Consider the following 13,210-nt stretch of genomic DNA (forward strand, 5'->3'; position numbering starts at 1 on the left):
TCTGCAGAAGGTCTTTGGTAACATTTGTTTGTCATCTTCTTATAATCCTTTTGTTGCTTCACCTTTTGCTCTTGTAGAGACTCATATCACCCTGTGTGTGTGTGTGTGTGTGTGTGTGTGTGTGTGTGTGTGTGTGTGTGTGTGTGTGTGTGTGTGTGTGTGTGTGTCGTTCTTTTCTTTTTTGCTCGTTTGCATACAACCTTTATTATACCATTTATGAATTTTGTTAATAAATCTGAACTGCAAATTTTTATTTAAATTTTGCAAGACAAATACTTGTCAAACAGGCCACCACCTACTGAAGCCTACAGAACCACATCATCTGCAAAAAGCAGAGGTGAGATTCTGAAGCTACCAAACTGGAAGCCTTCAGGCACGAGGCTATGCCTAAAATTTCTGTTCATAAAAATAATGAGCGGGATTGGTGACTGAGTCCAACACCTACTGTGAATAAGTCCAACACTGACTGCTGGCAGTGTACAACTGTAGCTCTTGCAACAGTCCTCAATCTGAGATTTGATTAATGGATAAAGTTTCCTTTCCAGTACCCTGGTACAGTCTATCTTCCCAGCGAAGCTGAGTAGTGTGATCCCCCTATAACCTTCCAGAAACTCTTCTTAAAGATGGGAATCACCACTCCAGTCTACCAATCCAGAAGCACCTTGCCACAACCGTGTTTACGGAAGCGGTTGTGGGATTCATCGGGAAACTAGCAGATGATACCGTGGAGACAAAGACTATCACAACGTTTCCCAACCAGAAGCCGTGGGTGGATAAAACCATCCGCGACGCTCTGAGATCCCGCACCGCTGCCTACAACACGGGACTCACGACGGGGGACATGGACCCGTACAAAGCCGCGTCATATAACGTGCGGAGGGCGGTGAAAGAGGCGAAGCAGCGCTACGGGAGGAAACTAGAGTCACAACTCCAACAGAGTGACTGTAGGAGCCTGTGGCGGGGACTAAGGACAATAACGGACTATAAAGCACCAACAACCGGTATGACGAACGCGGCCGTGACTCTGGCAGACGAGCTGAACACTTTCTATGCTCGCTTCGAGGCTGCAGCTAAGGACTCCAACGATGCTAGTGTTAGCGGCGCTAACGGCTGCAGACAGGAAGATACTGCCAGCACCGGAAACGTGCTCGTCATCTCCGAGCATGAAGTAAGGAGAGCCTTCAAGAGAGTGAACACCAGGAAAGCAGCAGGACCAGACGGCATCCCAGGTCGTATCCTCAGAGACTGCGCATACCAGCTAGCTCCTGTGTTCACTGAGATATTCAACATCTCTTTATCTCAGTCGGTGATCCCCACATGCTTCAAAGAGTCCATCATTGTTCCTGTCCCGAAGAAACCCCACCCTGCTTCTCTCAATGACTATCGCCCTGTAGCCCTCACCTCAGTAGTGATGAAGTGCTTTGAACGCCTGGTCAGAGACTTCATCATTTCTTCACTACCAGACACACTGGACCCACTACAGTTCGCTTACCGTCCAAATCGTTCCACAGACGATGCCATCTCTCATCTCCTCCACACATCACTCACTCACTTGGACACTAGAAGGGGGAATTATGTTAAAATGCTCTTCATAGACTACAGCTCTGCATTTAACACCATAATTCCCTCCACACTCACCACCAAGCTGGAGCATCTGGGACTCAGCTCATCTATGTGTCAGTGGATCTCCAACTTCCTAACTGGCAGACCACAGGCAGTAAGGATGGGCGGACATGTCTCAGCCTCCACCACTCTCAGCACTGGAGCCCCCCAGGGGTGTGTTCTGAGTCCCCTGCTGTACTCTTTGTACACATATGACTGTGTGGCCACTACCAGCTCCACCACCATCATCAAGTTTGCTGACGACACCGTCGTGGTGGGCCTGATCTCTGATAACAACGAGACGGCCTACCTGAAGGAGATTAGGAATCTGGAGAACTGGTGCCAGAGGAACAACCTCCTTCTAAACGTCAGTAAGACAAAGGAGCTGATAGTGGACTTCAGCACTAAGCAGGAGAGGAACTACCAGACCCCCGTCATCAACGAGTGCCCAGTGGAGAGAGTGGACAGCTTCAAATACCTCGGAGTTCACATCACGCAGGACCTGTCATGGTCCTGTCACATCAACACCGTGGTGAAAAAGGCCCGACAGCGTCTCTACCACCTCAGACGCTTGAGAGACTTCCAACTGCCCTCCAAGGTGCTCAGGAACTTTTACTCCTGCACCATAGAGAGCATCCTGGCGGGAAACATCTTAACCTGGTTCGGGAACAGCACCATGCAGGACAGACGAGCTCTACAGAGGGTTGTGCGGTCAGCTGAGCGCACCATCCGCTCCGAGCTCCCTGACCTGCACTCAATCTACAGCAGGCGGTGCTGGACCAAGGCCAGGAAGATCGTGAAGGACCTCAGCCATCCCAACAACAGACTGTTCTCTCTGTTGAGGTCAGGAAAGCGATTCCGCTCCCTGAAGACCAACACAGAGAGACTGAGGAGGAGCTTCTTCCTGCAGGCGATACGGTCTCTCAATCACACCACCACACAGTACTGACCCACACATACAGTTCTTACACACACACTGGACTTTCTGGACTTTGTTTCACTTCATTACTTAAATCACGCTGCTGTTATTGTGTATATATTTATTTATATTTCTTCATACATTCTTATATAGTTCTATATTGTGTATTTTGTTGTACAGTTATTTTATTTTCAACTTTAATTTATATATTTTATCTTATTCTCCCAGTTAAATTTACCCTTCATTCTAATTTGTGTTGTACAGTTATTTCATTTTTAACCTTAATTTATATTTTATTCCTTCCTAGTTAAATTTACCCTTTTTAATCTTTCATATTTATTTCCTATCTTATTCATAGCCTTTTCCTTTTTTGTTTTCTTTAGGTCACGAGCAGTTGTCCAAGCATTTCACTACATATCGTACTGTGTATGACTGTGTACGTGACAAATAAAATTTGAATTTGAATTTGAATTTGCCAGATATTCAAGACAGACTTAGAACAACAAGAGCCTTAAGGAAGTCAGAGCAACTCATCCACCCCAGAGGCCCTGCTGCTACCAAGTAGTTGTTTAACTACTTTGTTGATCTTGCCCCTGGTGACAGGCAAATCGTGCCCCTCATCCACACACTCTGCGTCCTCTACAGAAGCAGGTCCTCAAAGTATTCTTCCTGCTGTCCGACTATATCCACAGTTGAAGTCAGCAGCACCCCACCCCCACTAAACCCTGTGTGAGAGAGCACTGCTCCTAAACGGTCTGAAGGCCACATCCGGCCCGCGATATAATTTCATATGTCAATATTGTCGCAGATGCCAACAGACTCAATAAACTAATCCGTAAGGCCAGCAATGTTGTGGGGATGGAGCTGGACTCCCTCAAGGTGGTGTCGGAGAGGCGGATGCTGTCCAAGATAAAGACAATGTTGGATAACACCTCCCACCCACTCCATGACATGTTGGTCAGTCACAGGAGCTCGTTCAGTGAGAGACTGAGATTACAGAAAAGCACCACTGAACGACACAGGAAATCATTCCTGCCTGTGGCTCCCTGTACAACGCATCCACTTAACACACTGTTTGCTGCTATAACTACACATGTTTCTTTTTCAGCTATTTATTTATGAGTGACTTATGTATGTATGTATGTATGTATGTATGTATATATATGTATATATTGTACTATTCTTAGTTAGTGTATTGTCTGTCTTGTCTTAATGTTGGTTTATAATGGAGCACTGTAACAAAAAATAATTTCCCCCAGGGATCAATAAAGTATTCTGATTCTGATTAATGGCCTGTCGGTATGTGGCAGCTGAATCTTCAACCCTGCTGAGAATCCATGTAGGAAGGACTTTAATTTGATGGGCACACCATGCAGCAAATCACAAGACTGACTGTAATCATACTGTTATGTGAAAGAAGGGAGGGAGTTAGACGCTTTCAAGACAGCTAGTGTAGTGATACAGGCTAGCTACAGAAAGAGACGAGCGGGAATTAAATGCAATCGCGTAGCGAAAAAGTGAAAAAACAAGCAAAGCTGGGTGCCGAATCCATAAAATTAGGAGCTGCCTAAAGTGGTACCCATATTTATTTGCAACCATTTTCCAGGTTTCATCATCGTCCAGGCCTTAAACCTCATGTGTGTTCTCCCCAGTAGGAGTAAATTCATTAAAAAATGAAAACACTGAATAAAAAAATGCTTCCTTGAAAAAGTCCAAATTTACAGTTTATTACACATATTACACAAAATATACAAAAAGTATGCAGAAGTGTACCAGAGAACCACGGTCAGTGTCCGAGTGTCTAAATGAGTCTCACAGGCCTGGATGTGTGTTTGAAACCATTTATAATTGTTAACTTGTTTGATCTGCTGCTCACCGCAAACAAGTACAACCAGTAACTTGGACTTTTAACTGGATTTTCACAAGTTTTACAGCATTTCCTTGCAACTTCATGCATGTCTTCCTCCTGTAAAAACAGCTGAATTTCTTCTCTGAGCTCAAAGATTCATTATTATCAGGAAGTCCTAAAAACTCACTGAAAAGCCTTCAGTTAATCCAAAATGCTGCAGCAAGAGTCCTGACAGGGACTAGAAAGAGAGAGCAGATTTCTCCTGTTTTGGCTTCCTGTTAAATCCAGACTCTAATTTAAATCCATCTCATCGCACACAACATCTGGAATAATCAGATCCCACTGAAGGCTGACATGTGGGCCTCACTGCTAAACATGTCTGTCTGTGTGTGTGTGCTAGGGAATGTAAATGTATAGCATTGTTATATCATTAATATCAAAATATGGCACTTTTATATGAGGTAAAAATGTATTGTGGTATTACCGTGGGCACCATGATATGGCAACAGCCCTAATTCTGGACATATATCCATATTCAGATTATAGTTATTGTAACATTGGTGGGAAATTCTAGAAAGTATAAGTCATGTCAGTACAATCTGAACACGCACACTCACTGTGCGTTCGATTCTCCCTGATTGTTAGAATACTATATTATAAAAATATGTGTGGCAACTCAACTCACCGATTTGTCCTCTACAATTTCAGGATCCATTTCCATACTGGCTTTCTTGGTTTCTGCAAGGCTCCTTGATTTGCTTGATTCCTTTTTTTGCGATTCCTTGGGAGGCTCTTGTGCTTTGGTGCCATCTTTTGCTGGAACTTGTGAAGGGATAGGGGCTGGCAGGGGTTTTGGTGCTGGTGGTTGAATTTGTTTGACAGGTGATGGCAGCAAGTGTACAAGGTCAGATGGGTGAAGATCATCCACTACACCAATTGGTTCTTCAGGGGGTTGAATCTTAAGAGTTGCTTTAACATGGTAACCATGGAACTGGGAGTGAATCTGTCCATTGCTTGAGTAACTGCTGACTGTAGTGGTAGCAGACTGTTTGACTGCTGGAGAAGCCTCTTGTTGCCTTACTTGCTGTCTCAGAGAAAGTTTTGACGCTGCTTTTGTTATGCCTGTACAATGAAAAAAAGACAGGAGTAATGGAGACCACAGTTAACCAAATGACTAATGCGTATACAATATACTGGTTCAGGAGGTAGAATTTCAAGTTTTCAGTCAAGCTTCACATCTCAGTTCAGCTTCACAGTATCTGCGGGATGCTGTTAATTTTCAGCAAGACAATAAGCAAAAAGACCCTCCAGCTTCCTAATTGGCAAACCATGGGTCTCTATAACCTAATCCAACCTAAACCCACCAAACACAGATGGTTCAGGATGAGATGAACTACAGAGTCAAAGAAAAAATAACAGCTTTCAGGAGAACTTCCTCCAGACTGTTGGGAAACCTCCTGTTGCAGTAAATATGTAGAAATTAGCTGTATTACTATTACAGCTAATATCTGATAGACAAACATGCAATAAAGTTGCTTACCTGCTGTCAAAGCCTCCGCTGCTGCATCAGAGGCAAGAGTTTTACTGCTGTAAAAAGCCTTTTTAGCAGCAGTAGGTGAAGGACTAGGGCTGGGACCTGGGCTTGCAGATGGAGACTGGGTTGGTGTTGTGCCTTTCCTGTAGAAATGTGGGCTCCCCGAAAGAGATTTCTCTTTTGTCTCCTCTCTGGGCTTCTCAGTTACATCTTGCGCGTCACTGTACTTCTGCAGTGTGTAGTCGGGTCCTAGAAACAAACACAAACACACACACACACACACACACACACACACACACACACACACACACACACACACACACACACACACACACAGACTTTTTGTTCTCTACACTTAGTTTGAAAGACAGATCAAAGTCAGATCGGACACAGCTGCCTTAAAAAACCCCCCAAAAAAACAAAAAATAATTACAGTTGGAACAGTTACAAATTTGGACACCATGTATCAACACCACTGTGGTGGAGGTGTGGTCTGTAGCTCCGCTGCAGAAGAGGGGTGGCACAGTGGGCTCAGAGCACAGTGCCAGAGAGGCTGGCAGTGCAGCTGGGGCCAGTCTGCTAATCAGGCTCTTCCTTTTTACTGACGCAGGGACCTGGCAGAGGGTTGTTGTTGCCAAGCTGAGACATGTCAGCTGCAAAGCTGCCACAACAAAACTCAAAGAAGTCTTTAAATAAATGGTCACTTACCTGAAAACGCTGTTTACTGGGTCTGTCTATCACAGTTGTCCCGAAAACGCAGGACGCATGTCAGATCCATAGCCTGTACAGCTGGCCCAGCTGCTGGGTCAGATGGCGGCAGAGCTCACAGCCGTGCACAAACAGTACATGGTGGTGCGTAAGGGGAAACTGAAGACACTCCTGGCCACAGCAGAGGGGTGTCAGTGGCCTATGGACGAGTGGTTGCTGCTGCTATGGAGGGAGGCTTAGATGGTGGCCCTGAGCTTGCTGCCGGCATCGCGGTGCTTTCCCAACATCTGCCGGGCCATGCTGGACCGCTGGCAATTCTGGAAAAGTGCAATGTCGGCAGAGTATTGGCCCTTCACTCAGCAGTTCATGGGCCCAGCGGTTCTCTGATGTGGTGGCTGCAGCCCGGGGGATCAGAGGGGGAAGCGTGGCAGTTTGAGCTGGTGGACCTTGAACAATTCGTGGAGGGGTTCCCTGGGAAGACAGCGCAATGGGTCCACTGCCCTCGACCAGCGAGCCTGGAGGTGGTAGTCATGCTGGCAGAGATCCACAAGCAGCATGGCTAGAGGAGACTGAGAGACGCGGCCGCCTAACGAGTGGGATGAGGCCAGTCTCAGCTCCGAGATGCTGGTTTCCCTTCTGTGCTGCAATCACATCTCCCTGTTCTGCCTTCCCAGGCACTGCACCAGGACCCACACGAGCTTGGGGCAGGAGTGTTGGAGGTGCACGTGATAAGGACACATCTGCTGGGAATGTCTATGGATGGAGGTCAGACAGGTGTTCCATGTTGCAGGCCCTCCAACACCCTCTATCCATCTGAGAGGGACGTACAGCACACCGGTAAGTTACCAAGGGGGTATACACAAGGCTATATGGTGGACTTGGGCTGCATCCAGAACCTGGTCCCCCAAACTCTGATCTAACCCAGGGTTGGAGTCAGAGTGGGTGAGTATCTCTTGAAAGCGATACTGACTGACTGACTAGTGCACATCGCTCATGTCTTTCACACTGAAAGAAATGTGCAAATTATTAGAGATTCAATTTATCTGGACCAGCATCTACCACTTTCAGACAGCCAGGTTGGTGGAGCATGTGGGCTTCATAGATAATTGGCAAACCTTCTGGAGGAAACCTGGTCTTGTTAGGAGAGACGGCATCCATCCCACTTTGGATGGAGCAGCTCTCATTTCTAGAAATATGGACAAATTTATTAAACCCCCCAAAATATGACTATCCAGAGTTGGGACCAGGAAGCAGAGTTGCAGTCTTACACGCCTCTCTGCAGCTTCTCTCCTCCTGCTACTTCCCCAAAAACCCATCTCCATAGAGACTGTGTCAGCTTCCAAACAGACAAAAAACAAACTAAAAACCAGCAACAAACAACTTAAACATAAACAATTACAAAGAAAGAACAATACAGCATCCACATCTGAACCAAAGAGTAAAACAGTGAAATGTGGATTATTAAATATTAGGTCTCTCTCCTCCAAGTCTCTGTTAGTACATGACTTAATAATTGATCAACAAATCGATTTACTCTGCCTTACAGAAACCTGGTTGCAGCAGGATGATTATGTTAGTTTAAATGAATCAACACCCCCGAGTCATTCTAACTACCAGAAACCTCGAAGCACATGCCGAGGGGGCGGTGTGGCAGCAATTTTTCAATTAAATTCAGTTTTATTTATATAGCGCCAAATCACAACAAAAGTCGCCTCAAGGCGCTTCATAGATACAGAGAAAAACCTAACAATCATATGACCCCCTATGAGCAAGCACTTTGGCGACAGTGGGAAGGAAAAACTCCCTTTTAACAGGAAGAAACCTCCAGCAGAACCAGGCTCAGGGAGGGGCGGGGCCATCTGCTGCGACCGGTTGGGGTGAGAGAAGGAAGACAGGATAAAGACACGCTGTGGAAGAGAGACAGAGGTTAATAACAGATATGATTCAATGCAGAGAGGTCTGTTAACACATAGTGAGTGAGAAAGGTGACTGGAAAGGAAAAACTAAATGCATCATGGGAATCCCCCGGCAGCCTATGTCTATTGCAGCATAACTAAGGGAGGATTCAGGGTCACCTGGTCCAGCCCTAACTATATGCTTTAGCAAAAAGGAAAGTTTTAAGCCTAATCTTGAAAGTAGAGATAGTGTCTGTCTCCTGAATCCAAACTGGAAGCTGGTTCCACAGAAGAGGGGCCTGAAAACTGAAGGCTCTGCCTCCCATTCTACTTTTAAATACTCTAGGAACAACAAGTAGGCCTGCAGAGCGAGAACGAAGTGCTCTAATAGGGTGATATGGTACTACAAGGTCATTAAGATAAGATGGGGCCTGATTATTTAAGACCTTGTATGTGAGGAGCAGGATTTTGAATTCAATTCTGGATTTAACAGGAAGCCAATGAAGGGAAGCCAAAACAGGAGAAATCTGCTCTCTCTTTCTAGTCCCTGTCAGGACTCTTGCTGCAGCATTTTGGATCAGCTGAAGGCTTTTCAGGGAGTTTTTAGGACTTCCTGATAATAATGAATTACAGTCGTCCAGCCTGGAAGTAATAAATGCATGAACTAGTTTTTCAGCGTCACTCTGAGACAGGATATTTCTAACTTTAGAGATGTTGCACAAATGGAAGAATGCAGTCTTACATATTTGTTTAATATGTGCATTGAAGGACATGTCCTGGTCAAAAATGACTCCAAGGTTCCTCACAGCGTTACTGGAGGCCAAGGTAATGCCATCCAGAGGAAGAATCTGGTTAGAGACCATGTTTCTAAGATTTTCAGGGCCGAGTACAATAACCTCAGTTTGATCTGAACTAAGAAGCAGAAAGTTAGCGGCCATCCAGGTCTTTATGTCTTTAAGACATTCCTGCAGTTTAACTCATTGGTGTGTGTTATCTGGCTTCATGGACAGATAGAGCTGGGTGTCATCAGCATAGCAGTGTAAATGTATGCTATGTCTTCTAATGATGCTGCCTAATGGAAGCATGTATAATGTAAACAGAATTGGTCCTAGCACTGAACCCTGTGGAACTCCATAATTAACCTCAGTGTGTGAAGAGGACTCTCCATTTACATGCACAAACTGGAGTCTATTAGATAGATATGATACAAACCACTGCAGTGCAGTACCTGTAATACCTACAGCATGTTCTAATCGCTCTAATAGGATATTATGGTCGACAGTATCGAAAGCTGCACAACGCTTTCACACCAGCCTATTAATCAACCAAAGACCCAGACAGACTTTTAATTCATTTGAAAGCCTGATGCTTAGCCTCGTCCACCCCAGATTTAAAACTCAGAAACCAGTCTTACTTGTTATCATCTATCGTCCACCTGGGCCTTACACAGAGTTTGTCTGATTTCTCAGACTTTTTATCTGATTTAGTTCTGAGCTCAGATAAAATAATTATATTGTACGACTCTGGATACTGTAGCTCCTGTGAAAACTAAGGTCTCTAATCAGAAGTATTTGACTCCGTGGAATAATTCTCAAACACGTAGCCTAAAGCAGATGACTCGTAAGCTGGAGAGGAAATGGCGTGTCACAAATTTAGAGGATCATCATTTAGCCTGGAGAAATAGTTTGCTGCTTTATAAGAAAGCCCTCCGCAAAGCCAGAACATCTTACTATTCATCACTGATTGAAGAAAATAAGAACAACCCCAGGTTTCTCTTCAGCTCTGTAGCCAGGCTGACAAACAGTCAGAGCTCTGTTGAGCCAACCATCCCTTTAACGTTAACCAGTAATGACTTCATGAACTTCTTCACAAATAACATTTTTATCATTAGAGAAAAAATTACCAGTAATCATCCCACAGATGTAATATTATCTACAGCTACTCTTAGTACCATTGATGTTAAGTTAGACTCTTTTTCTCCAATTGATCTTTCTGAGTTAGCTTCAATAATTACTTCCTCCAAACCATCAACGTGTCTTTTAGACCCCATTCCTACAAAACTGCTCAAAGAAGTCCTGCCATTAATTAATTCTTCGATCTTAACCTCCTAGGACCTGGCGTCCACACATGTGGACATCACATTTTGGGTTATTTAGACCAAAATACTCAATTTTGCTCTACAAGGGCCTGATATCCACTCCACCGAGGACATTATACTGCTACTGTTCTATCGAAATTTTAAATGAATATCCTCATATGTGGCTCTCATTTTTCTCAGAAACAAAAATTAGGTAAAAAAAAAATCTGGCAAATCTTTGTTTTTACATTCATCAGGACCCAATCAGCCCAAATACCAAATAGAAATTAAAAATGCATGCCGTGGAAGAGTTCGGGTCTTAGGAGGTTAAATATGATCAACCTATCTCTAATGATCGGCTATGTACCACAGGCCTTCAAGCTGGCTGTAGTTAAACCTTTACTCAAAAGCATCTCTAGACCCAGCAGTCTTAGCTAATTATAGGCCAATCTCCAACCTTCCTTTCATATCAAACATCCTTGAAAGAGTAGTTGTCAAACAGCTAACAGATCATCTGCAGAGGAATGGCTTATTTGAAGAGTTTCAGTCAGGTTTCAGAGCTCATCACAGCACAGAAACAGCTTTAGTGAAGGTTACAAATGATCTTCTTATGGCCTCTGACAGTGGACAACTTAGTGCATGCCATGTATACAGTACGTAGCATATAACTGTTTGAATATTCAGATGAGAAACTTCCATCAGGACACCGAGTTATGGAGAAAAAAAGTGGCCCTGTTGTTGCATTTCAGCACACATCCCCGGTAAAGTCAAAACAATCCAGACTACGATGGTGAGAGTGGACAAAGCTGTGAAAGGCTGGCCATTCCTGAGGCTCATGTGAGCAAACACGAGGCCAAAGCTAATACAACTTTGAATCTGTCACAGTCATACATAACAGAGAAGGAAGCTGGAGGAACTATATGAAGCTGAGCAGAAATGTCTAAAACAGGAAAATGAAGCATTTGATAGATTTTGAAAGCGCAGCAGAGGCAGAGAAAAGGAGATTCCAGTCTATGCAAGGCCAGCAACAAGCAAAACATCAAGTGTTCATGGAGATAATTGGTACTATCACCACCACTTGGTGTCCTGGTCAACAACAGCACCCACAGTCACCACACTGGATCTATCTAGTTCCTGTGGGGTCACCCACAGGTAGTGCCTGGCCTATCCACTACTCTCCTGTACCACAGCAGTCCATGTCACCCGTTGCCCAAAAGACTGATGTCTGTCCCTCTATCAAAGTCTCGACAATTCTTGACAATGCACTGAACATGAAGAGACTTCAAAACCAACAAATGTCTCAGGTGCAACCCACCTGTGTAATTAAAACATTAACCAGCAGGTGATGATAGTTTCTCCAATGAGCGTTTTTCCTTTTTTAGTGCAGTCAGCTAGAGAGCTGAGTGACGTGGGTGCTGAACCGAAAGCACTCTGTACACTTCCATTTAAGTCTCTTCAAGGCACTTTATTTTGTAAGGTACCCTACAGAGAAAAGATCAACAATCAGATGAACCCTTACAGAGGGGGTGTCAAACTCAAATACACAGTGGGCCAAAATTCAAAACTGGAACAAAGTCGCGGGCTAACGTTAATATTTACTGAAAAAAAAATCTTCCTCTAGATATAAGAATGAATCTTTTCTTATGGACTCAAGCACGTTTTGCTGAAAAACTGAATATAGAACAAGCAAAGCTTAATACTAAACAATATATATATTAGCTGTATAATACCAGTAGGCCAGCTCTAATAGTCATTTGGTATGGCTTCGCGGGCCAAATGTAATTAGGCTGCGGGCCAAATTTGGCCCGCGGGCCAGAGTTTGACACCTATGCCTTACAGGGAGTGCAGAATTATTTATAGTTTTCACACATTAAGTTTTTTACTTCTCACTAAACTGTATCTTTGTATCTATCTACATTTTCTGTCATAATCTGATTTTACTTTCTATGCAAATATCAAAAAAGCTGTGTTTTTGTCTTTATTCAGTTCAATATAAATATCTGATATTACAGGGAGTGCAGAATTATTAGGCAAATGAGTATTTTGTCCACATCATCCTCTTCATGCATGTTGTCTTACTCCAAGCTGTATAGGCTCGAAAGCCTACTACCAATTAAGCATATTAGGTGATGTGCATCTCTGTAATGAGAAGGGGTGTGGTCTAATGACATCAACACCCTATATCAGGTGTGCATAATTATTAGGCAACGTCCTTTCCTTTGGCAAAATGGGTCAAAAGAAGGACTTGACAGGCTCAGAAAAGTCAAAAATAGTGAGATATCTTGCAGAGGGATGCAGCAGTCTCAAAATTGCAAAGCTTCTGAAGCGTGATCATCGAACAATCAAGCGTTTCATTCAAAATAGTCAACAGGGTCGCAAGAAGCGTGTGGAAAAACCAAGGTGCAAAATAACTGCCCATGAACTGAGAAAAGTCAAGCGTACAGCTGCCAAGATGCCACTTGCCACCAGTTTGGCCATATTTCAGAGCTGCAACATCACTGGAGTGCCCAAAAGCACAAGGTGTGCAATACTCAGAGACATGGCCAAGGTAAGAAAGGCTGAAAGACGACCACCACTGAACAAGACACACAAGCTGAAACGTCAAGACTGGGCCAAGAAATATCTC

General features: G+C 44.1%; 1 protein-coding gene across 4 annotated transcripts in view; it reads right to left on the reverse strand.

The window, feature by feature from the left end:
• The window catches only part of LOC146648785 (junctophilin-1-like), a 58,301-nt gene that overhangs the window by 17,361 nt on the left and 27,730 nt on the right, over positions 1 to 13,210 (reverse strand). For 3 of the 4 annotated variants that reach the window (XM_085390379.1, XM_085390377.1, XM_085390376.1), the window contains exons 4-5: positions 5,911 to 6,153; positions 5,056 to 5,492 (exon numbers count right to left, since the gene is read on the reverse strand). In XM_085390379.1, coding sequence (XP_085246505.1) covers positions 5,056 to 5,492; positions 5,911 to 6,153 — 680 coding nt within the window. Of the gene's footprint in view, positions 1 to 3,699; positions 4,609 to 5,055; positions 5,493 to 5,910; positions 6,154 to 13,210 lie in introns of those variants that run through there. The other variant, XM_085390378.1, reaches the window with a different exon arrangement.

This window comes from Rhamphochromis longiceps, linkage group LG18 (assembly GCF_057381845.1).
Source record: "Rhamphochromis longiceps isolate RC_006_pf linkage group LG18, R_longiceps_female_GT1.1, whole genome shotgun sequence".
NCBI classification, from domain to species: domain Eukaryota; kingdom Metazoa; phylum Chordata; class Actinopteri; order Cichliformes; family Cichlidae; genus Rhamphochromis; species Rhamphochromis longiceps.